This window comes from Dama dama, chromosome 30, assembly GCF_033118175.1.
Source record: "Dama dama isolate Ldn47 chromosome 30, ASM3311817v1, whole genome shotgun sequence".
Taxonomy (NCBI): domain Eukaryota; kingdom Metazoa; phylum Chordata; class Mammalia; order Artiodactyla; family Cervidae; genus Dama; species Dama dama.
In genome coordinates, this window is record NC_083710.1 from 62,367,586 (window position 1) to 62,393,888 (window position 26,303).

The window sequence follows — 26,303 nt, forward strand, 5'->3', positions numbered from 1 at the left end:
GTATAGATTTTAGAGTTTTAACTGAGAAATTAAAATTTTTACTAGCTCGAAACATCCAGTTAGAGCCAAAATAACTTGGAAATGTCACATATTGCGTTTAATAGTTTTGTTAACTGCTGCCAGCATCTCAGGTATATTTGACCTATTTAAATCATAAGTGATCACTCATGAATGGTGCCACTAGCAGGTACTAGTAGGGCTAGATGTGAATTGTCAGTTAGCAAGAAAACTAGAAAATATAAAAAGCCAAGCAAATGAAATATAAATCAAACTAAAATTAAGTCAAATAAATCTTGAAAATAGATCCCCTACAAGAAGAAAACAGTTTACAGACAAGGAACTGCTGCTATGAAAATTTAATTTAAAAACCAGAAGATAGCTCTGCTTCTCTTTAGAGCCATTATCACCCATCAGGAGTGTTAATGATATCCTGATATCCATGTGTCAGCATGGATCATAAGCATAACTTATGATGATATGATGAATACAAAGACCATTTCAACCTATAATATCAAGAGTGTTCAGCAGATATGATGCTTTTACTATGGGATATTTGCATAAAGAAGGAAATTGAAACAGCTTTAATAGGAAACAAATCAATTGCAGAAAGAGAGGCATCATGCTCAATGAATCCAAAATAATGATCATAATATTTATTCAGTACAATCATTTTTAGCATCTTTCTAGATTCACTGACTGAGACATTTGAAAGGTACAGTCTTTCAATTATGTATTTTAATCCGGGTGACTTTATCAAGCTTTTGTATTTTCTTTCTGAAAACATATCACATTATTTATGATGCTTCTGTAAATAAAAAATCAAATGATTACTAAAAAACTTAAGAACAATCAAACAAAATCAACTGCATTGTGTTCTGCAAAAAATTGAATGAAGATATGTCTTAAGTGCCTATTATAATTTGTCACTTAGAAATATGCAGAATATTTGGACCCAGTTAGAAAATTAAAATAGTCAATGTATTCTAAAGCAAATCAATCCAAAATAACCTTGAAGACATTACACATTAAGAAGACAAACTATAACAAATTTAAGAGATAAATGAAAATATTCTCCAGTCATAGTTTTTAGAACTTTAATGTCAAGTGCAGAATAACTAAATAAAAAGAAGAAACAAAGACATTTATATTGCAATGATTTTTTTATTTAATAGCAAGCAAATTTAATATAGTATTAATATTTTTATAATATCAATATTTAAGATACAGTGAATTACTTTTGCTTTACATGTATGGCTTAACTATTGTGACTGAAACTTATTAGATTTTCTGTTTACTGCTTGTAGATCACTTGAAAAAATACCTTTCCTACATTTTCTCCAGTCTCTTCCAACTTGTTTTTTTTCTCAGTTTTGTCTCCATAAATTTTGTCAGTAATTGTATGACCTCTCACTAACTCTGATCTTAGCACACTAGTGAATAGTAACTTTAATTTAATAGTAACTTTAATAATTTCTGGGATATTTTTCTTTATTTTAAATGTTTTACATCTTTGCATGGAGGGCAGGTGTGCCATCAGAAATATAGAATGCTGAATTAAAGCATCAGTTCAGTTCAGTCGCTCAGTTGTGTCCGACTCTTTGCGACCCCATGAATCACAGCACGCCAGGCCTCACTGTCCATCACAAAATCCCGGAATTTACTCAGACTCATGCCCATCGAGTCGGTGATGCCATCCAGCCATCTCATCCTCTGTCGTCCCCTTCTCCTCCTGCCCCCAATCCCTCCCAGCATCAGGGTCTTTTCCAACGAGTCAACTCTTCGCATGAGGTGGCCAAAGTATTGGAGTTGATCTGCTTAAACTGCATTTTTCCACTGACTTCTTTGTTCAGTTTGGCAAATCCAAATCAAACATTTAACAAGAACTTCAATTAAACCACTTTCCCAACATTTTCTTACTTTGTATCTTTAGATTATTTTGTAGTTTCTACAAAACTAGTTTATAAATAAAACAATCCTGGATGTGATTGCTATCTTCAGAAACACTTTCTATGATCTTTAGCAAGCTCTCATAATAATTTGAAGCTAGTATGCTAATAAAGCCCTTAATGTTTTTAACATGGGAAGATAAATGCTATAATATGACCAGAATATAATAGAATAAATTTGATTTGTCAACTTTTTAATAACAAATGCATCACTATTTTTAATCAATTTACCAAATAGACAATTCTATTCTAAAATCTAGACAGTAAGTCACCATCCTCACACAACATAAGAATTTTATGGAAAGGAGTAAAATTACAGGTAATTTTGTTTTCTGGTGTCTTGTGTGTATGTGTATGCTAAGTCACTTCAGTCATGCCCGAGTCTTTGCAAACATATGGACTGTAGCCAAACAGGCTCCTCTGTCCATGGGATTCTATGGGCAAGAATACTGGAGTAAGTTGCCATGCCCTCCTCTTGGGGATCTTCCCAACCTAGGAATCAGACGCGTGTCTCTTACATCTCCTATATTGGCAGGTGGGTTCTTTACCATCAGTACCACCTATTGTCTTCAAGTCAGTCTCTCAGTCGTGCCTGACTCTTTGCAACCCCATGGACTGCACAAATTTAACAGATACAAATTGGTGTATGTGTTTGTATCACCAACTCCCAGAGCTTGCTCAAACTCATGTCCATTGATTCGGTGATGCCATCCAACCATCCCATCCTCTGTTGTCCCCTTCTCCTCCTGCCTTCAATCTTTCCCAGCATCAAGGTCTTTTTCAGTGAGTCAGTTCTTCTCATCAGGTGGTCTTAAATCACCATAATCAAGGTACTATAATGTTTAGGTAAGGTAGCTTAGTTTTCTGTAAATGGCTTTATCATTGTAAATGTCCATCAGTAGTGATATGTTTGAATTTCTCAGTGTCTTCATCAACTCTTGTAACCTTTGCTATTTTTTTCTTTTTGATGATTGCCATTAAGACAAGTTTGAGCCGATAGCTCATAGTGGTTTGTAATTTGCATTTCCTTGCTGATTTGTGATTTTGAGCACACTTTCCTGTATGGGTTGGCCATTTGTACATCTTCTTTGGAGAAATGTGTATCCAAGTCCTTAGCCCATTTTTAAATCAAGTTCTTTCCTTACATAGTTTTGAAATTAACCCCTTATCAGATGTATGATTTGCAACTATTTTCTCCCATTCCATGGGTTGTCTTTGCATTTGTTTCCTTTGCTTGCAGAAGCTTTCTAGTTTGATTAAAAAGGAACTTGTCTATTTTTGCTTTTGTTCCCTGTGCTTTTGGCATTAATACTATGAAATCATTGCAAATACCAATGCATATAGCTTTTATACTATATATTCTTCTAGGAGTCCTACAGTTCCAGGACTTACCTTAATGTTTTTAATTTGTTACACATTGATTTCCTTGTATGATGTAAGATAAAGTGTTCAATTTACATACACACACATATATATATATATATATATATATATATAGAATCTGGATATATAGTATTCCTACCACTAATATACAAGTTTCTCAAAAACTAAACATGGAGTCCCATATATTTCAGAAATCCCACTTTTGGACATTTATCCAGAAGTATTGAAATCAGGATTTTGGAAAAAATATTAGTGCCTCCATATTCATTGAAGCACTGTTCATAATGGTCAAGATGTGGAAGCAGCCTAACTGTCCATGACACAAGAAAGGGCAAAAGGAAACACGATACACATGCACAATGGAATATTCTTCAGTTTTTAAAAAAGTAAATCATGCAATGCACTACAACATGGATGAATCATGAGTATATTATGATAAGTGAAATAAGCCAGTCACAGAAAGACAAGTGCTCCATGATTACATTTATATGAGGTTTCTGAAACAGTCAAACTAATAGAAACAAAGCAGAGAGCGGAATGGTGGCTGCTAGGGGGTGGACGGAGGGGAAAATTGGGAGATGCTAATCAAGAGGTATAGTGTTTTAGTTAAAGAAGATGGATAAGTCCTAGAGATCTGTCATACAATATTTTGCTTATAGTTAACAGTATTGTATAATAGTTAATCTGTGAAGAGGGTAAATTTCATGTTGTGTTCTCTCTATAATAATTTTTAATGAACTAATTAAACATTCCCAGAGAATATTTACAATTGTCCAATAATTAGGTTTTGAAATAGAGAATATGCATGGTAACAGGAGCAAATTTCTATTACTATCACTTTTTGCAAAGTGTCAGTAGTAGTATCAAATTAATATTTCCTAGTAAATTAGGAAACGTGGACTCAGTGAATAAAGAATATTTAGATTATAGATTTTCAACAGTGATGATGTTCCAAAGAAAAAAGTTTTCTTAAACAGTTGATGAAGTTTGACAAAGAACAAAAGTTACCTAATTATGAATATATATTTGAGTTCCTACCATGTATATACTCCTCTGTTAAATGTGGGAACATTGAGAAGTGTAAAATATACCTCTCGACATCAAAGACTTTGCAATCTAGACACACAGAGGTTGGAAAATGACAAGAAAGATAAACAACTATATAAGGTAATGTATTTTAATGGTGTCTAATGAAGATTATTGAGGGTATTGGGAAGTGAGGTCGTGGGCTGAGAGTTTTAGAAACAGAAGGAATCATATAAACCAAAGATATAATATTAGAATCTGCACCAAATGTTCAGTAAAATTTCTATAGTCCATTTTGGCTAAACAAAAAATGGCAGAGAGGGAGTAACCAGAATATTGAAATTTGAGAGGAATTACCTTCTGAGTTTCTTATAATTTAATGTTATTCATTAATCTGTTTAAATTATTAATTTAAATTTTGAGAAATGTGGAAAAGATTGAATGACTGCTTAAACATATGTATTCTAATTTTCAGTCTTCTATTAATGATCAAAAAGTGATTAGGAAATTTTGGAATCCTGAAGTTTTGAAAGACAATAAAGACTAATTGCTCATGTAAAATTGATCATAGCTAGTTATATATTTTGGATGGTGTACTAAGTCTCTCTTATAAAATGAAATGCTATTGGAAGAATAAACCTTATTATCTTGTAAACATTTTATACCTGCTAATGCCTCAACCTATAATTTGCACTCAGTAAAGTGAATAGGACTTGTTGAACTAGTATACTTAAATTACGCTTTTAAAGCAGACTGCCATACTCTTGGATATACTTCAGTGTCGGTAAATGCCTATATAAAAATAAATTCTGTTTCATTAAATACTCTTCTGATTTCCAGAAATTTTTTAACTAAGTATATTCTATGATCAACTGGCCTTACTGCTGTGTAAAGACATGTTCCATTTGAAACATTGTTGCATTGCATTTATTATCTCAGTTTAGTCATGATCTGAAGATATATTAGAAGGATCCTAGGTTTTTAATAGAACCCAGATCATTCTAGGTTAAAAGGAATTGAATGTAAGTTGATGTTGAAATCCAGGTCAGGAAGCCCAACTCTTGCTGGGATGATGACTTGGCCATCATTAAGTCTTCCTAGCAGCCTCGCCCAGGCTTTCTTTTCACTCACATTGGATGCATAGAGTTCCAGGTACCCAGGAGAGAATAGCTTCAATATTATATGTGAGGAATATCTCAAGAAGTGAGTAAATGCACAGTCATCCACTTAAATGTTATTACCAGTAGTGGTGCTATAACCATTTGACACCATCCCAAGTACACATTCTTAAGTGCTCAATACCTCAGTCACTGTTGATCAGACAGCATCTTTAATAGTGAAACAGAAATGAAAAATCTTGCCTAGACAAGTATAATAGCAATCTAATAGTGAGTGAGGAAAGTGTCACTTAAGTGAAATGTGAGATAAATTAGTTTGCACTAAATGTATATGTTACTTAAGAGTTTTGCTTTGATTTCAAAATTAAATAGAATAAAGATGTTTTAAATCTTTTTTTTTTTTTTTTTCAAGAGATGGTGAGTTTTATTTTGTCTTGTCTGGATAGAGGTTTGATTTGCCCTTGAATGTTCCAGGGTGGAGAGAGACTAGGAGAAAGCACAGAATGCAGAGGTCTATTAGGTGTAATCTCCCTCATTTTCATTTTCACCATCAGTGGGGAGAGCAGCATGCTTGCTTGCAGAACTGAACTTTGAGGCTGGATTTTCTTCAGCTTTCTTTGGCTCAGGTGCAGATCTGGAGTCGTGATCCCTTTTGCCATCTTTTCTGTCTGACGCCTTCCAGTGGTCTTTGTTTCCTCCATCTCCCAGACCACGGCTGGAGTTCCCACTTTGGCCTTTTGGGGCACTCACCCCATCTGCTTTATTTTCATCTTTCCTTGCTGATCCCTCCTCAGATGGTTGAGCTGGAACTGCTTTCCCTCCACCACTTGTAGGGACTGCTGCTCTGTGTCTGAGCTCTGAGATCGAGCAGGAGGGTTAGAACTTCGCTTCACCCAAGCATGCTCCTTTGGTGGAGGGGCTGGCATTACCTTTAGAGGCTGTTCAGGTTTGCGGGGCTTAGAAGTTGGAGACTGACAGTCTTCCTCTTTATTGGGTGTTTCATTTTCTAGAGACTTCTCACTCTCTCTTCGTGCATCCTGGTCAGACTTATTTCTGCCAGATGTGGCTGAGGTCCCAGTCTGTGATCACTCACTCCCTGTCCTCGATCGTTCCCTTTCCTGAGTTTCTTCACTTCGCCAGCTTGGGTGTTTCTCCCGAGGCCGTCGTTCTAGTTTTGGCTCATCCAGCTGACGCTGCAGTTTCGCTTGTTCCTTCTGTAGCCTCTCTTCTATTTCTCCTTCTCTAGCAGCTTTGCCCCTCCCAAGATAGAGGCTGTAGGACTGGACTGGGAGGTGCTAGCGGAACAATCATCTTCCTTAGGAGTACTCCGAGGCTTTAGGTTCAGTTTGGGTCTTTGGGGGGGACCTCTATCATCCCGCCTATGATCGTCCCGAGAGTAATCATCTCTGGAGCTCCAGGACGGGTCATCTCATCTGTCGTATCTGTCGTCGTAGCGGTCCCCGCCTCTTCTTTAGTCGTCATCCCTACCGTACCCGCTACCGAATGCTCTTCTGCCACTGCCTATCCTGGAATCGTAGCCTCTGTCATAGTCTCTGTCACCTGGGTCATCATAGTGTATCGATCCATGTCCCAGCGTGGGCCATCACGGTGATTGTCCCGATACCCATCACAATATCGGTCTGAATCGTAACGATCTCGATACTTGTCTCCAAAGCTATCATCACCCCTTCTAGGTGGGTAGTCATCAAAGCTGTCTGCAGCAGGACGGGCCCTCCAGTCTGTATCTGTTTTGTCAGAATCATGATTTCCATCTCTGCCAGATGAACGATCATCCCTGTCTTTAGCCTGTGCTTGATCAGCAACATCCACTCAAATTCTCCTGTTATCTAGAGACTCTTCGTCGAGGCTCAGGGCGCTGAGCAAGGAATCCAGGTCCTCAAACTCAGCATAACCAAAACCTTTTAACCTCTCAGGATTGCTGGGTTCACACGGTAAATGCACGGCACTGATATTTAATCCTCTAAAGAATTCCTTAATGGAGTCTTCTGTCACATCATAGGGCAGGTTCCCTAGAAAAGTAGTGTAGGGTGGAGATTTGGGAAGACGGCTCCAGTCAATATTGGGTTCCGGAGCAGCCCGTGGAGCAGTGGGCAGGATGGAACGGTCAATTGGAGGTGCTCGATACACATCATCATCATTACTATGCCAAGTGGTTTGAAACATCCCCTTTCACATCGTCTGTTTCATCAGCCCAGCTGACTGGCTTGGGGCCACAGGTGCTGCCTCCACCAGCCCCTCCATCCTCAGCCAGAAAGTCTGTTAGGGAGACTGTCTTCCCCTTCTTATTCTTCTTTATTCCTGAGGACGCCATGTTGGGAGAGGGAGAGAGAACGCAAAGGCTAAATCTTGTGTTTTTAATCACAGCAGTGGTTATAGTCAAAATGGCAGTTTCTTTATAAGGTATAATTATGAGGTATAATTTTAATATTTTTAATATTAGATTAGAATGTTCTTTGCTATTTTATGAAAATTTGTAATACTATTTTCAGTATAAATTTTGTAGGGATACAGTGTTTTCTTGTACAAGAAATGTGTTTCTTTGTTTTGTAAATATTAATTGTCCTTGGATAAATATACAATTTGCCTGTCACCACTCAGTATTTCTAGATACAGTTTTCTTAAACTAACCAGATATCTTGACAAAACTATTTAGAAAAAGTACGATTCACTTGAAAATCTTCACTGGCTAATTATCTCTATGTTTATACTTTCTTTCTTGCCAACCTTCTTTTATCTTTATAACATATTCGACTCTGGATAAGAGAAGATCAAACATAACAGTCAATGACAGTTTTATTAGCAGCTAAGTTTTTGTCTTTGTTTAGAAAACTGATGCTGTGCACTAAAATTAAGTCTGAGGGAATAAATTCACTAGTGCAAAAATGTTATTTCTTGTCAAAATAATGAAAGATTGATAATTCCTTTTATTCTACTGATCACTTACTATCAATTGTTAGCCTCCTTATATTATACAATTTAAACATCCAGTGAATTACAGTTTTGTTCCAAATAATGACTTTTTGAAAAGATAATTTAAAAATCTCTAGAATTCCATAAAATTGACTGCAAATAATCCACTCATCATTTTTTCTGAGGCTTTCTGTATAATATAAACAATAAATTGTTCTCTATTTTATATTTTTAATTTTCTAATCTTTAATTAGTATTGTCATAACAGACAAATGAAGTATCCTTCAGAATCTGCAGCCTCTTTGAATTACATACATAAGTTTCTTCCCAGCTAAAACTCGCACTGTATCCATCTAATCTTTCTAAACAATAATTGTTCTTCAAACAAGAGCCACACATATCTTCACATATCAGTTAATAACCTTTCTTCTTGTAACTGAGTCACAAAAAGTTGAGTCTTTTACAATTTTTGAGAGCTCCAACAATTAAATGCTTTTATTTTTATTCTGTTTGATGTTTTATTGCTGTAACTATGTGTGACTCATGCACTAGAGGAAAGGGTAACATGCTTTTGAAAGGACTAAATACCCCATAGTGAAACACTGGTCCTATATCAATTCATCTTTCCTTTGACTTTAATACTAATTACACAATTATGTGTCATTGCATCATTATTTTACTAAAGGCCAAAGCAAAAAGACTGATAATCAGAGAAGTTAATTTTCAAGTGAAAAGGTCGAGGTCATTTGTAATTATTTTCCTTTAGAATTCTGTTCCTCTAGGGTTAAAAAAAAAATGTATTACAGAGGAAAAGAATCAGCTAAAGAAACTCAGATATAATGTACCCCTTTAAATCTGGAATTTTGCAGAGAAGAGTAGTATCAGTAGAGAAAAGGCAGTATTAATTTTGACAAAGGCAACAGGAAATGGTTTGGTGAACTATGACCCTGTAGTAAAACTGAAGTCTAATCACATCCAGATATGTTATGAGATATGGATTTGAACATTACCTCATCCTGAATTCTTTAGGCACCCATGGTAATCTGTTTTTGGACCTGTGAACTGCATAAATAAAATTTTGAAAATTTATTATTTTATTATTTTACTTGTCTTTTAACACTTGTAGACCTCCCTTGTAGCTCAGTTGGGAAAGAATCTGTGTGCTATGCAGGAGACCCAGGTTCGATTCCTGGGTCGGGAAGATTCCCTGGAGAAGGAAATGGCAACCCACTCCAGTATTCTTGCTTGGATAATCTCATGGACAGAGTAGCCTGGCAGGCTACAGTCCTTGGGGTCGCAAGAATCGGACATGACTTAACGACTAAACCACCACCACCATACGTTAACACATACATGCATGCGCATTATTGCTAGTTGCTTCATTTTGTAATAATTCTTTCCTCGAAGTGCTGAAACTTAACATTTTACCCAACACTGGCACTGTGATACTACATTCCTTATTTTGTTGAATTCTTTTTCCATGATTATGTAACCCATTATGAAAGCTGGGAAGAAAATAATTTTCTGTGATTTAGAAATTGGTTATGTCCAGGCATTTTGGTATTATGTGCATCAATGGCACACAGCACTAGTGCAGGTACTTTTTCTGTTGGGGAGCACATACCTTCCTAATTAACTACATTTAGCACTCCTGAGATGTGACATTTTTTCTCATACTACTCTCATATATTTCTCATATTCCTTCCAAATTGTGAATATATTGCCTGGTTTCTATCTGAATATAGACAAAAGAGATGAATCATAAACATATTTACTGTATGATTCCAGCTGAAACTAAAAGATACAAAATTGTACTTAACACATCATTTAAAAGGCATTCACTAATTTAAATTCATAAGTTGAAAAATTATGTTGTCTTTTCCTTCTGAATAAAAAAGGAAAGACTAATTATATTTTTTTTTCAATTTTCCTTCCAAACTTTGTGTATTTTTATGTGTCTGTCAGAATATTGTAAGTAACAGTACATTTCTTAGAGATATATTTAATACTGAACCCTGTTGATGCATGGTTGATGATGGTACAGAATTTTATTTAAATGTGTGTTATTTTAAAATTGTTTACAGTGACTCTATATCAGATAATTCAGAAAATGCATAGCTTTTAGAAAGTCATCTGAAAAGTCAGCTCTAGTTCCTTATTATTCAGTATTTTATTTCAGTGGACTTGGGAGGAAAATTTAAACTTCTAAAATATTTCTTTTTCTGTATTTGCAACTCAGAAATTTGTGTTTTCTACTTATATACTTCCTATGTATCTCAAAGTCAGTGAACCATAGAGAGACAACATTAGGCAAGACTCAAAACTAATTTCTTGCAATATATTATTAAAAACTGAAATTTGAAAGCAACTATGTTGTACTTTCAATGATCCATATGTACAATGCTTTACTCATGTGGTCAACATAGTCTTTCCTAGACTGTTGCAGCTTCTGGTGGTGGCCAGCAATCGGGTTTCATGGATAGTAGACGCATGCATCACTGCACTTTCTTGCTTCTGCAGTCACATAGTGTTTTTTTGTGTGTGTGCTCTGTATATCTGTGCACAGCCTTATTGTAAGAAAACTTGTTCCTAGATTTAGAATTTACCCTAAAATTCAGTATGAACTCAACCAATTACCCCAGCAAAAATTCTGTTCCCAAATACAGTCATAATCTGATGTTCTAGGTGGACATGAATTTTGGAGGACACTATTCAGTCTTTCACAATATTCATGACAGTATTTCTTCACAATGGTAGATATAGTTTTAGTTTAAATTATATGGAAATTATTAAACAAGTAGACTATATTGTTATTTACATGTATGTTAAAATATAGTTTGTATGTTATATAAAATATTTCATGTTAAATATGTATGTTAACATATAATATTAATGTTAAAATATATGTTTAAATATTATCTATATTAAAATATAAATCAAAATATTTTGCTTTACTTTTTACGATAAGGATATGGAAGCCAAATGACTGTTATTAAAAATACATTTAATTTGTTCCATTTGAATTCTATTGTTTTATATGATTTGTTGGGGGAAGTTACCCAACTGATCTAAATTATATTTCTTTCTAAGAGCTGTATTACTTTTACCAATTTCTTATTGTTATTAGGAGTTAGTAAACCATTTTCATTTAAGAGCGTAGATTCTGGGGCTCAGAAAATCTCAGGCGAATCTAGGATCTACCAATTTCCAAATGTGTGAGTTTTTGTTTCCATTCCTAGTCTGCAAATGGGAATAGTAACACTTCCTAATTCACAACATTATTATGTAGATCAAATTATGAAATCAAAAAGAAATCCAAAAGGCATTAGGAAATACATATTACAAATGAAAACCAAGCTTTGCATTCTGAAGCTAGTTTTTTTGTTATTAATTACCTATATGGTCAAATTAATAATTAGGCAAATTTTTTTTCTGTGTTCTCATCTGTGTCATTAACATGATGATGAAAGTTTGTATTCGGATAATGTAGATTCATTGTTGAAACACTTCACTAGTGTTTGAAATACACGTACTTCCCAATACATTTATTTTGAAGTTGAAATGTAAACAAACATATGGAGACTTCAGACCTCAGAAGACCAAAGGTTATATTTATATTGATGATAGGCTTATGGTATGATTAGAAGCTAAATAAACATTCAACACTAAAATAATAAGTGTGCTGAACGAGTACAATGTTTGCAGCTGTGAACAATGTAGTATTTGCCTCAGCCAACTGAACTGGTAATCACATTTTAAAATGTTTATAAATTTATGAGATGAAGCATGATAAGATGGTAGAAGCAGGAATTTTTCAAGTAAGAGAAATCTGAACTTGACCACTACTGTGTGTGTGGTTCTGAGCAATTTAACATTCTGAGGTTCATTGGCTTTATAGGTAAAATAAGGATAATACTGTTACTTGCAGGTTAAATATGAGGATTCAACTGAGTATATATGAGCACCTGCTACTAGGTATAGATGTTTGGTTGGCAAACACTAAACCATAGCTATCTTTATCATTTATGTAAACTCCCAGGTGTAATACAGCCCTTATAAAGGACAGTGCTAAGAAGAATCTTGCTAAACTCACTCTTTTACATTCATATTGAATACTCTTGTAGCTATAGGAAGTTCAGACCCAGTGATACTAACCTTTAGAATCTGATATTTTTCTCTCATATATTATTTTCTCTTAAACATGAGGTAACATGTCATGTTAATAGCACTCAAGGGTTAAATATAAAGACTAAAATAAATTATAAATAATGCAACAATCCATTTTAAATTTTGTGTGGTATTAAAAACCCAGATATTGTTATTTCAACAAGTGAGCATTTGTGTGCCAAAAAAAAAAAAAAAATCTGAATTCAAGCCTTATATCTTTCACAGAAATTTACTCAAAATGGAAATGGATCATGGGCCTTGATATAATATGTAAAACAAAAACTCTTAGGTAATGTGGGAGAAAATCTAGGTGACCTTGAATATGGTAATGATTTCATAGATACCATGAAAGGCATAATCTGTAAAAGAAGTAAGAAACTGGATTTCATTGAAATTAAAAATGTATGCTCTGTAAACTACACTGTCAAAAGAGTGAGAAAACAAGCCATTGACTAGGAAAACTATTTGATACATTTGATAAGCATCTGTTATCCAAAACACAAAAGAACTCTTTAACATTCAATAACGAAACAGACCACATGATTAAAAAGAAAGGGGCTGAAAATCTTAACAAACACCTCATTAAGGAAGATATACAGATGGTAAAATAGCACATGAAAAGGTGGTGGAAATCATATGTCACTCGGAATGTAAATTAAAACAACAGTGAGATACCACTACACATATATTAGAATTCCTAAAATCTGGAACACTAACAATTTATGCTGGTGAGGATGGGGAGTGACAGAAATTCCTATTCCTTGCTGGAGGGACTCCAAAGTGGTACAGCCATTTGGAAGACAGTTCGGTATTACAAAGCTACACACACTCTTATGGTCTGAGATTTATCCTCTTTAGTATTACCCAAATGAGTCAAAGGTGGCACTAGTGGTTAAAGGACCTACATTCCAGTGCAGGAGATCTAAGAGATTCGAGTTTGATCCCTGGGTCGGGAATATCTAGAGAAGGGAATGGTAATCCATTCCAGTTTTCTTGCCTGAAGAATGTCACGGACAGAGGCTACAGTCCGTGGATTTGCAAAGAGTTGGACATAACTGAGCAACTAACAAATGAGTCAGAAACCTCTGTCTATATGAAACCCTGTGCACAGATGTTTATAACTTTTTTATTCACAATTTCCCAAACTTGGAAGCAACCATAATGTCCTTCAGTAGGTGAATGGGTAAATAAACTGCAATACATCCAGACAATTGAGTGTTATTAAGTGCTATAAAGAAATGAGAAACAGCAAAATTCTCTAAAGCATTCTCCTTCAATAAAAACATAAATTAGAAAAAAAAAAAAAAGAAATGAGGAATCAAGCCATGAAAAAGTATGAAAGAGTTTTAAATACATATTACTACATGAAAGAAATCCATCTAGAAAGGATACATACTGTATGATTTCAACTATATGAAACTCTGGAAAAGGCAAAATTCTGAAAGTAGTTAAAAGATCAGTTGTTGCCAGAGAGAGAGGAACAGATAGAGCCCAGAGGATTTATATGGGAATGAAAACATGCTGTAGGATACCATAATAGTGACTATATATCACTGTACATTTCTCAGAACTCATAGGATGTACACCATCTACAGGGAATCCTAATGTAAACTGTGGTGTTTGGGTGATAAAAATGTTTAATGTAGATTAATCAATTATAATAACTGTACCACTCTGATAGAAAATGTTTACAGTGGTGGTGGCTGGCTTTTGTGGGATCAGTGGGTATATGGGAACTCTGCATTTTTGGATCTGAACTTAAAACTGCTTTAAGGAAAATTTACTTAAAAAGAAAAGTATAATCCTTAGTATTATAAAGCTATTTTTGTAGGATTCAGATGATGAATTCTTTGAAATAATGATCTTTATCATAAAGTGCTAGTGGTAAAGAACCCACTTGCCAATGCAGGTGACATAAGAGACACGGGTTTGATCCCTGTGTGGGGAAGATTCCCCTGGAGGAAGGCATGGCAACCCCACTCCAGTATTCTTGCCTGGAGAATCCTATGGATAGAAGAGCCTAGGGGTCTATAGTCCATAGTGTTGCAAGTAGTCGAATACAATTGAAGAGACTTAACATGCATGCAGGTAGATGTAGTTAATTCAGGTAGAGGTCTTAAAAAAGGAAATAGTGAAAATATCTGATACCATAATCTCTAACAACACTTAAATTACATAATGTTTGTACAGGACTTAAAGTTTTAAATCAATGAAATATCATGAGAACTATATATTTTGTGTTATTCTGTCAAATGCTTGATTCTCAGAAATATGACAGAAATTAAATGCTTAATAAATTATATTTGAAAAGATGATGAACATTAGTAGTAATTCTGAATTTAAAAGTAATCTATGTAATGAGTTTCTGCCTGCCATATGTTTGTGTTGTCCAGTTATTAGTGTTGTCCAGTACTCCAATGAGTATTCAGTAATTTTCTAGCTGTATCTTCAATGTGCTTTTATAACATTTTGAATAATTTAGAATTATGTAACCCATGTCTAAAATTACTCAAACTTACATCATTTCTTCCATGAAATGTTAAGTGTACCCTACCTAAACCCAGGAACAAAAAAATGTGCTTAGGGAAGACATACATTTCTGTGATTCTGTAAAGCCTGTAAATAATGTAAGGCAAAATTTTAAATCCTCTATTTGTAAAATGAAAACATTAGATAAACTATAGATATTTATGATGTGCTGATACATGGAGTTGTGTTTCCTGCATCATAATAAAATGTCTTCAAATATATATTTCCTGAACCAAAATACTTTAGAATTCTAGGAATAGGCCCATGACATGTCCATGAAAGCCTTCATTGAGGAAATCGTGTATAGCGTTTAAACTGATCTTATGCTTCTACAGTCATCATTCCTCTGAATTTCATTGTTCCTTTTCAGATACTACCATATGTCAATATATTAACTTTTAACAGTATGAGTCATGAAAACATAGTAATGGAGACTTATGTATCTTTAGAGTAGTCATAATACCAAGTAAAAGGATAGAAATACATTTAACATCCACTCACTAATTATAAAATTATCACTGATAACACCGCAAATTTAAAATTGAGCATGTTCATCTTGGCAACAGAATGATTCATTTTGTATATAATACTTGTTCAAGAACTTTATACCATCAAATATGATGACATGACAATTAAATACCTGGAGATTTTATATGAAAAAATTAACTCAATATACCATACTCATTTACTGGTAATTTTCTTACTGGTAGTGCCTTCATGATGTAAGAGGCAATACTTACTTGTGGAACATCAGGTTTTCTGCTTTCCATGTTTCAAATTTCTGAATTTAAAAGTTCTCTACTTCAAGTTTGTGATTTTAAATCATTTTACTTGGAAATGCATCATGTGTGTATGTGTGTGCAGTTTGTTTTGAATTGTTTCCATTTTTATTCACTAATCTACTGAAGAACATTCACACTAACAGGGCAGTATTTGTCTGTCTATACTTTCAGTGCAGCTACATCTGACCATCTCCTCTTTTCCATATACATAAGAATAGATGTGTGTGCAATAAATAAGTTCAGTTTTAAAAAAGATAGGTGTGTTCTATAAAAGAAATAATGGGATTTATTTCCATATAAGACAGAAATTTGTTAAAGAATGTAATTTTAATGATATAGTTATATTTTATAAGTTGATAATAACAGTTCTATATTTATTGTCGTTATAAATCTCAGGGAATATTTGGACAAATATCTGTATTTCAGTTTGTATGGAATTGAAAAGGCACAAAGAGATAACTATATTTTTAATCACTTGTCTTCTCTTCATCAAAGAGATCATTCTTGGCTTGGCTGCCCAGATATCGGGTGATTTCTTGTAATTGGGCTTCCAGGGTAGCTCAAACAGTAAACAATCTCCCTGCAATGCGGGAGGCCTGGGTTTGATCTTTGGGTCAGGAAGATCCCCTGGAGAAGGGCATGAACAGAGAAGCCTGGTGGGCTACAGTCCATGGTTGCAAAGAGTTGGACACGATAGGCTGACTAACACTTTCACTTCTTGTAATTGTCTCCTTTCATATTATAAAATAGTATCCATTTATGATATCCCACCTTCTCAAGAAGAAAATTGTGGCCACTTATATTTGAATCATAAAAGTGTTCAGGGAACAGAAATAGAAGAATCCTTAAATTAATTTAAAAACCATTTCCCTATTACCAGGAGATCCAAACTTCTTTTTCTAAATGGTCAGCATTTTCTGCACATGCATAACTCTTTTTATGTAGAGAACAGCTTCTGCCAAAAATAATTATGTGGAAAGTCTTATAAATGAGAAATAGTGTGATCTTCCCTTTGATATGTGTTTGCTTATGTTAAAGAAAACAGTTTATTGTCCAACAACTTTGCAATGTGTTTACTACTATTCTTTTACAAAGTTGAACATGACTGAAGGGACTTAAACATTCATAGCACGCATATATAAATGTATAATTATTTACATATACATAAATATATACACCAGTATATAAAAATATGCATTTTAATGACCAAGGGATAGCCATATCACTTTTTTCAATCCTGGTTTAAAATTTAAGCTTTTTAAAGTAATTGGATCAGGCAGCTTAAAGGCCACTAAGATGATCCTTCCATTTAGTTATTATTTGATTAGGAAGGAAAAATGTTCCTCTGTGGTTTAAGATTGATTCAAGAGGGAGAATAAGAGTTATTGATGTATTCCTTTTTTTCATAAGTTATAAGATTATCATCCTAGTATGGAGATCAATGGAAGATATTTGAAGAACACTCTTCAATTCCCAGTAAATATTTTAATGGTAATTGAGTGAAAATAATTCATTAAATACAGATTCATACAATTTGTGTATAACAGATTGACAATCAAAAAGATTTGATCCAGTATGATTATATATTACTACCATGATACTACAAACATCCAAGATTCAGACATGAGTGAAAAGTTGCCCTCATGTATTGTGAACAGAGACTAATGTTTGTTTAACTTAAAAAAAAAAAAACTCGAGTGATGAAAAGTCTATTTTAAGAAAGCCCAGGTATTTGTAAATGTCTGAGCATACTGAATTATGATTTGGGATTTTGAATCTAACAATTAATTGCAGAAAGAGACTTTAGCCTTGTAGGTAATAAACCAGGCAATATAATAAAAATTATTCTGTAGGTGAGGGGGCAGGGAGAAGAATAGGAAATACAGGTAAAATAACCAAAGTTCTGAGTGATTATCATGTCACAAGACCTGTTAAGAATTAAAGATCATCACGGGAGTTTCCACCTCTCAACTACTTGTAGTAGGGAAACAAATTACATAAGAAAGGTTCTATCATGAATGAAACAGCTAAGCTTTAAAAATCTGATACTCCTTGGAAACTGTAATTATTTCTGCATCATTGTAAATAATATCCAAACTCCATAGGGTTTTATTTGGTTGACAGATAAGTTCGTTAAGATTTTTTGTAACAGCATACAAGGTTGATGTTACATAATTAGGGGTTGTACCTAATTTGAAAGATATATTTACATAACACCATAGACAGTTTTGTTCTGTCTTTGATTTTTAAGTTGAGTGAATATTATTACTTTTGGCAATTAACAATAAAGATTTAAAAAAAAAATGTTTACCTCACTGAGAAGAATGTTCCTCAGGATATGTCTCTGTCTGCATTCCTGGATCCGTTCCAAAGATCCTGCAGGCAAGTGAGGTCGGATACTTCTCTGCACTTGATTGGAATCAGGAAATACTTGCAGATACTCTACTGAGCAGAAGTGCAGTAACATGAATGCTGCTCTTGCTTTGTTCTTTTTTTTAGAATGTAACATTTAAATTAATGCCTTGGAGGGTTTACTGTTCATTACTGTGCTAAGTACTTTCAGTGGATAAACATAGAAAGTATTATATACCAACGTAGATTTCCGTTTAGTAAGTGTTAATTTAGAAAAGATTTCCCCCCTAAAAAATAAATAAATAAAGATTTCTCATTTTTTTGATTTCCAACCTTAAAGGTTAATGAAGAAATGTAGATTTTCAATTAATCTCTTAATTATTAATACACAATTTGCTATTGCTTTATATTAGTATATGCAATGATTTTTTTAGAAACCTAGTGATATGATGTCATAATAGACCCATAACTGTTCTTCATACTATGCCACACGGGCTCCTGCTGCTTTTATTAAAAGGGAAGTCTTCTCATTCATAGTCAGAGAAAGAAAGTATATTTAACTAGTCATGCAGACAGTTGAGTGTTGAAAACCAACTCATTTAATAGAACATTCATGAATCACTAAAATAGTATAAAGTAAATTAAATTCCTTCCTAATAGAAAATATATTCCTTCCTAACCCTGTGCATGCATCTGAATGGTGAATACCACAGAACTAAAATACCTTGATTAATTATAGTTTGCCTTGTGAAAATTTTCTGTATAATTGATTCTGTAACCAGAAAGAAGAAAATTAAATCGTTTCTACTTGTATTAAGTAGAAAAATGATTTGCCAGAAAGGCAAAATTATGGGCCATTTAGTTGGGCTCCATGACAATCACATTGTGACACTGAAAGGCCTTTTCACACATGGAAAGAAAATGCTCTGTGTGGGTGACAATAAATAGAAATCTTGTTTTGGGTGTTTGTGCCTGAGTGCCTGCATGAATGTGCATGTGTTAATCCTGACTGGACTGAATTACAGATCAGACTAATTGAAGAAAGCACATGTTAAAAAAGGGTTTTCATTTTAGTTTTATTGTAGTGAGCAGTACTTTTAATTTTCTTGAAAGGCACCCAAGAATAATTACCTTTGTGAACCAAAAATATACAAAACTGTACAGAATAAATAGTTCATAAAAATCTAGCTATACTTTCTTGTAAAATAAAGCTACATTGTCCCACTCTTGAGGCAACTTAAACCACTTACCCTTAGATGTGCCTTTTGCTACTCATTTATGGCATCTATCAGTGTACATCAATAAAATAATTTTCCTATTTTTTTTACACCAGTGAATTATTACTTGCCACAAGAAACATATTTCTATCTTGGTATTCAAATTTACAAAGGATTAATGCTATGAAAGAATCCAAACTTAATAGATGCACTAATCATATTTACAGTTGAATATCAGTAGCATTTTCAAAATATCCCAAGAGTAAGAATTAAACTTTGAGCACAAATGACATACCTTAGCTCACAGCAGCATTAACAAGAAGATTGTCCACACAAAATGTGCAGAAAAACCAAAATGTTTTCTTCCTCATTCCACCTGAACTGTTAATCATTCTTATTTTTAAATTCAGAAAGCAATCAGTGGCATTTTTTAATTCTCGAAGTTTCAAAGTTTTGAGCCACTCATACTCTATGTAATTCAACTTTACATTTTTTCTTTTCTGTGACTATTTGTTAATTTTAAAGTTCCAGTTCGTTTTGCCTTTATTGCAAGAAAAGTTGGTGTATCTAACAATTTACACTTTTGTAAGTACATTTAATGGTTTTATAAACAAACATTTTTTACATATTATAACTACATTTACTGTTATAGTTTTTAAATGACAAAAATCCAATTCTGTTTAATCCATGGGTAATATAACTCAAGAAATTAAGGGTTGAATATTGAACCCTTTTAGATGTGCAAGAGGACATCTATGAAACGCTTTACTTATATGGGAAAATATTAATGTAATCCTTGAATGATTTGCATGCAAGGATTTATTTTATTGGGGATAGACAAAATTGCCTGAAGACAATGCAATGGCTTCTCCCAGTGATCCCTGAGTTTCTTTTTCTTTTCCCATAGGATTGCTGCTGTGCTTAAGTTCTCCGATTGATGACATATTCATATAAGGCACTTATATACAAGGTCTGGACTTAAGACAGAATCACAGCATTTCTGCAGAAGCCCTCAAACTCTATGTTTGCTGCTCTAGGACTTCTAAGTAATCAGGTTCAGCATGTAAATTAGCTTTCAGCTCAAAATACTCATTTTTAGTTTGTTCCACTAATACCTTCCTTGACCTTGAGTACATTAATGTCTCCATCAGCTTTAACTCTTCTTGGGCTCCTGGATAATGGACCTCCATATCAGGCTGAAGTTGAGCAATGTTCCTCCTTAGGTATTCTGTGATTCCCAGTTGCTGAAGCTCCCTTTCTTTCTCTAATATGTTCCTGTATAATGAACTAGCATCCTGGAAGGTTAAAAATTCAGTGGATTGGTCTGTGGTTTTGTACTTCATATTTGAACCTGTGAGTGGGGAGTGGTTTTCTCGTTCTAAAAGACTTCTTTGGAGATGTTTTGCGTCACTTCCCTCTTTCTCATTCCTTTCTTCTTCTTCTTCCAGGTGCTTTGGGCCAAAGGATGGGCTCCTATAGACGTGAACTGTGGGGCTCACCACGCGCTGCTCATAGAGTGATGCTGTGGGCCTTTCAGCGGTGTGGTGAGTTGTCTTATGGCCGTACATGCTATACTGGAGATGCACAGGGCTGGTGTCTCTCATCTGCTCATCTGCGTGTTTCTTTTTGTATCTTCTCCTGCGGTGGAGAACAAGAACCACTATCCCTGCAGCACAGAACACAATAGTTATGAATACAATCAGCAGACCTAGTATTAAAACAGACAGTGGTACAGCATCAGTAAGTGATTTAAAAATAGTATCAGCTGTAGTTGCGGTTGTAGGAGTATTGACAATGATGTAACCAGTCTGAGTTGGCAGGTATGGGTTATTGACCAAACCTGGGCAAAGAAGTTCACTATTGAGTGCTTTCAATTCCTTTTTGTGTAAGTGCTCTGGAGAGGTGCAGAGGATTTCATCTGTCACTGTGTTCTTACTTAACTTTTGTATCCATTGCTGCAATCCAACCAGGTCACAGGAACAGTCCCAGGGGTTGTCCTCAAGGTCAATCTGGGTCAGTAAATCAAGGTCATCCAAGATATTACTTACAGGTAGATGAGTAAATTGGTTTGTTTTAAGGTTTATCCTCATAAGAGGAACCCCTGAAAAAATATGTGGTGGTAAAACTTGTAGGAGGTTGTTGTTTAAATAGAGCACTTTCAGTTTAGGCATTGGGTTGAAAGTTCCAGGTAATATTTCCTTAACACCATTGTATTCAAGATATAAGTACTCAAGATTGTGGAGACCAAGAAACATACCTCCACTCAATTTGGTCAGGTGGTTACCATTCAGATAAAGCTTTTGTAATCTTGTTAAATTCATAAATGACCCTTCTTCAAGGACCTCAATACGATTGTTTCCCAAGTGAAGCATTTCCAAAGTGAAGTATTCCACTAAATCAGACTTCAGTAATGTATGAATGATATTCCCTGCAAGAATAAGCTTTCTAGGATTTTGTGGAGGAGGTTTTAGATCTGATAAACTTTCAATATTGCGCTCTTGACAGTGTATTAGAAGTCCTGATGGGGAGAGTACTTTGCAATTACAAGGAATAGGACAGTAGAGTCCCGGAAGTTGAGTGGATGGCTTTGTAATATAAGGTATTAAACCTGGTGCTTTGGTGGGTGGTTTTAAAAGAGACGTGGTCTTGGCTGACATGCGACTATCGCTTATTGAAGAGGTTACTGCCAGATGTAATGATCCAGAAGGATCCTCGTGTTCTTCGTATACTGGTGGAGTGGGGCAAATCGATTCCTTTTTCAGCCGGCTTAGTATGCTTCCTTTGAAAAATGGAGGGCTGTTGCATACAACATCACCAATTACAGACTGTGGGGGCATGTTTTCCAACCAAAGTTTTAGCTGTAATAAGTCACAATTGCAGGCCCATTTATTGTCCTCCAACTGGAGATCCAATATTCGGCCAATATGTTCTAAAAAACCAACATAAGGCAATGTTTGCAACTGATTTCCACGAAGATCTAGATGCGTTAGAGGAACAAATCGAAATATGTTTGGAGGAAGACTCTCAATAGCATTGTCATTTAAAATTAACACCTTAAGTCTGTTGAGCTTGCTAAAGGCACTTGGTTCAATCACTGTAATGAAATTGTTATCTGCTTGTAGGAATTCCAGGTTTTCCAGTCCATGGAAGGTGTCCTCTTTAAGAATTTCTAGAGAATTGTGATTGATATGAAGTTGCTTAAGAAGGCCAAGGCCATTAAATGCACCAGTCTCAATATCTGCAATATTGTTAAATCCAAGGTGTATTGAGATAGCATTGGTAAGCCCAGAAAAGTCATCTGTGTGAAGTACTGTCAAGCCATTATTTAATAAACTTAGGTGGAAAGGTCGTGATGGTGGCACACTTATTTGGGATAACTTCTTAATACCTTTCTCTTCACAATTTATTAGCATCGTGCCGTCTTTTTCCTCACAATTGCAAAGAGAGTCACAAGAACCTCTGGCTGAGGCAGAGGACATTGGAGATTGGGACTGTGAAGATATACAGGCAAGGAGAGATGAATACAAGAGATGAATCCAGAGCTTCATGTTGTCATGTGATGGATCTGATTCTGTAAAATAAAATGCAATAGCAATGGGCTTTAGTGGCCAGCAGCAGGGAGGAGATGGATGTGACATTTTCAAAATGATAGGTTTTCCCCTAACAGGCAAAATACTGATTATTTTAAATATATAAGTGCATTGCTGAGTCCACATTTTCTTTTATTTTTTACAAATATTATGACCAGGAGATTTGTTTTACTTTTAACTTGCATTATGATAACAATTTAAAATTTAGGTCAAGGATAACTTCAGTATTTCAATTTGTGTTCATATCATCAACTAATGCATTTTAACAGATATGAGGGGTATTGGCTAAATGGACCGTTGATAACTTGATATGATGCAAAGGTGTATATTTGAGAAGACCTTAACTTGTAAATTTTTTTAGCTTAAACTAGATGAATCTTTTTTTATATTTATTTTTAATTGGAAGACTTTACAGTATATTGCATTGGTTTCTGCCATACATCAACATGAATCAGTTCCCTCTCTCTTGAAACTCCCTCCCACCTCCCACCCCTCTAGAGATAGCCAGAAGCAGAGAGACCTGTAGGAAATTCAGAAATGATATAAAGACTGTATGTATGCATTTCCTTTAGTTCTATTTATGAACTGGATATCACAATATAACATCTAATAACTCTGTGTTTAACCTGATTTGATTTTGGTTTAATATATTAATTCTATTATTTATAAAAAATTTGGGAAAAATATGTCTATGTAGTAAAGTAAATCTTTATATAAGAATTTTAACTATGCTCTCTAGGATAGTTTGTATAAGCCTAAGTATCAGAGATATGTGCTTAAAGGTGTCCATTCAAATTTCACACTTTAATTTCTAGAGGTGAAATATTCACCATTACTTTTAAATTATTCTGTGGATAAGGTTAACATCATAAAAACTAAAGAAGAAAAACTGACCTGTGACACACATTTCTGGCTCTTACAAAAGAAGGAACAATACCTCATATAAACTTCTAACAAATGATTTCCTAATGAGGTCTTGAACCAGACTTTAGGGCACTGAATATCTCATAATGAAGCAGTTGATCTTCTTTATTGTAAGGCTTAATGATGCAAACAATGAACTCTGAAACAAACTTCACTCTATAAAAATATTTGAAGATCTCACTAATTAGGTAAATAAAAAGTGACAGTTCAGGATAACACATCACATATTCCAACTCCTTAAAAATTTAATATATGGATCTGAAACAGCAATTTAAGAAATTCTAACTCTAAAATAACAGCAGTGGTGTGGTAAATACTTTGAACTCTAATGTATATAATTTTATTACCCTCCTTCAAATAGTGCATTTTAAATTTAGACTAAATTAGAAGGTAAACAAACACCACATCTTGTAACTATTCAAATTTTGGAAATGATAGTTGCTTTCATTTGTCTGGATAGGATGTAAACAGTAATTTTGAATCTAATTAAAATTCACAATCAGGTAATACATTCCAAAACCCAATCAATAATCTCAAAAGTAAACTTCCATTCCATGAAAATACTTATTGAAAACATGTATAGTATGAAGTTTCTGGAAGGTAGAAGACAACCAAAGACATGAAACAACCGAGTGGTGCCTTCCTATATAAAGGGAAAGTTAGCTGACTGGGTGTCTCCAAAGGGAAATAGTTTGATTTTAAACAGCTCTGAGGGCTGTGCTTAGAATCAAGCAGCTTGGAGTTGGAGTCTTCAACTTGTGGATTAGATTCACAGCTAATCTCCATATTTCTCCATAGATGACCAAGAAAGAATACTCTTTATTTCACCAGGCAACCCGTCTTAAGAAAACAGTGAATAACTTCTAGATGAGAATCTCTTGTTATTTTTACCTCAGATGCATTTTATGCTCTTCAAAATGTAGTAGGGAACAGTTTCTAATGTTTTCAGAAATGCACATAAATATTAAAAGTGGTTCTATATTGATAGTATAGAGAGATTGTGTTAAAGAGGTAAAAAAATCTCCATGCACATATTTTCAAGTCGGGAAAAAGTAAAAGTGGTATACAATATACAAAGAATCTTTTGATATTCTGCTTGTATTTGAGATTCAACAATGGTATTTGGAAGTAATCTTTCCTTCACAGAGCACACATAGGTTAGTTTCCAATAACAAACTGCATGCTGCAAAAGAAATAGTGGCAGATTATTTTACTTCTTCTCTACAGCCAGCTGTTAGTCTAGATGTCTGCTGCTCACAGAAAAACAGGCATCTGCTACTGCATTAGTTGTGCCAGTGAACAGGAAAGAAACTGGATATCCTTTAATGCAAAGTTATTTTTTTAGAGAGGCAAACATAAATTCAATCACTTTAGAATAATGCAAAAATAGGTATAAGGAAATCCTGGAAACATTCGTCTTACCTGTAAAGCAGAGACTTCCTGACGTTATCTGTAATGCACAGCTGGAAGAGATGTTCAAAGTAAATTCAGTTTCTTTATTAAAAAAGAAAACACCAACCACTGTGTTCTTTCTTCTCAAATATCACTTTTTGGCAAGTTCCATCGCTTTATAAAGTTAAAACTCTGGTCCAAGACAAAATGCTGAGCATTTCATTGAAAACATTTCAAGCAGACTGCATACTAGATCATCCTGAAGCAGTTGTCCTTTTATTCCCCAATTAAAATTCACGGCATACTTCACAGCTATGCTGACTTTTTTTGCATATAGTTAACCATTTGCAAGCTGCTGCATGCAGTAAATAAACAAGATGTTTAACAGAGCTGGGATTGATCACTCTTGCTTTCTTAGGCTGTAGATCCAAGCTGCAGCACTGTTCTCTTTCCTCCCTTTCTAGTCTTTCTTGTTAGCTCAGTTTGTTATTAGTCAGATTGCCAAGGGCTGGGAGGTAGGCGTAAATAAAGAGACTTCTTGGCTTTTGACTCAGCCTTTAAGCCCTTCCCCATCAGAGCGCTTTAATCTGCCAGTGTCGTTTAACACTAGAGACAGCTCCACCTTGGGACTCAACTCCTCCTCCTGCAAGCGGTCTTCCTCTCCCTTTAAATGCCAAATAGAGTGCAAGTGGATTTTGGTGCAGATAATGACATATGTTTAGTAATATTTTGTTATACAGCAGACTAAATCATGCACTATACTGAAGTCTCACCTAGCACAGTATTGTACTGTTTGCACACATGTTCAGAAAAACTGCAAGCATGCTACCTATAGCTCCAGTTTTATTTTTTTAACTGGTACTTAAGGTTGAAATTGTGTACTAATTAAATCTTAAAATGTTAACATGAACTGCTCTACTGAAATACTTGTAGTTTTGTATTTACC

The 26,303-nt window shown here is 34.6% G+C and overlaps 1 protein-coding gene and 1 pseudogene across 1 annotated transcript; both read right to left on the reverse strand.

Annotated features, from left to right (window-relative positions):
* Positions 1-5,989: 5,989 nt before the first annotated feature.
* Positions 5,990-7,805, reverse strand: LOC133049522 (eukaryotic translation initiation factor 4B-like; annotated as a pseudogene).
* Positions 7,806-19,296: 11,491 nt separating this feature from the next.
* On the reverse strand, positions 19,297-25,888 carry SLITRK6 (SLIT and NTRK like family member 6). Its single transcript, XM_061133176.1, has 2 exons — positions 25,388-25,888; positions 19,297-23,022 (listed from the first exon to the last, which is right to left on the reverse strand). Exon 2 carries the CDS (start codon positions 22,997-22,999, stop codon positions 20,471-20,473), a length of 2,529 nt encoding a protein of 842 aa, XP_060989159.1. The 5' UTR covers positions 23,000-23,022; positions 25,388-25,888; the 3' UTR covers positions 19,297-20,470.
* Positions 25,889-26,303: the final 415 nt, after the last annotated feature.

Excerpts from the sequence above, each read along its gene's own strand:
- SLITRK6 (XM_061133176.1), bottom strand. The coding sequence starts at position 22,999 with ATGAAGCTCTGGATTCATCTCTTGTATTCATCTCTCCTTGCCTGTATA.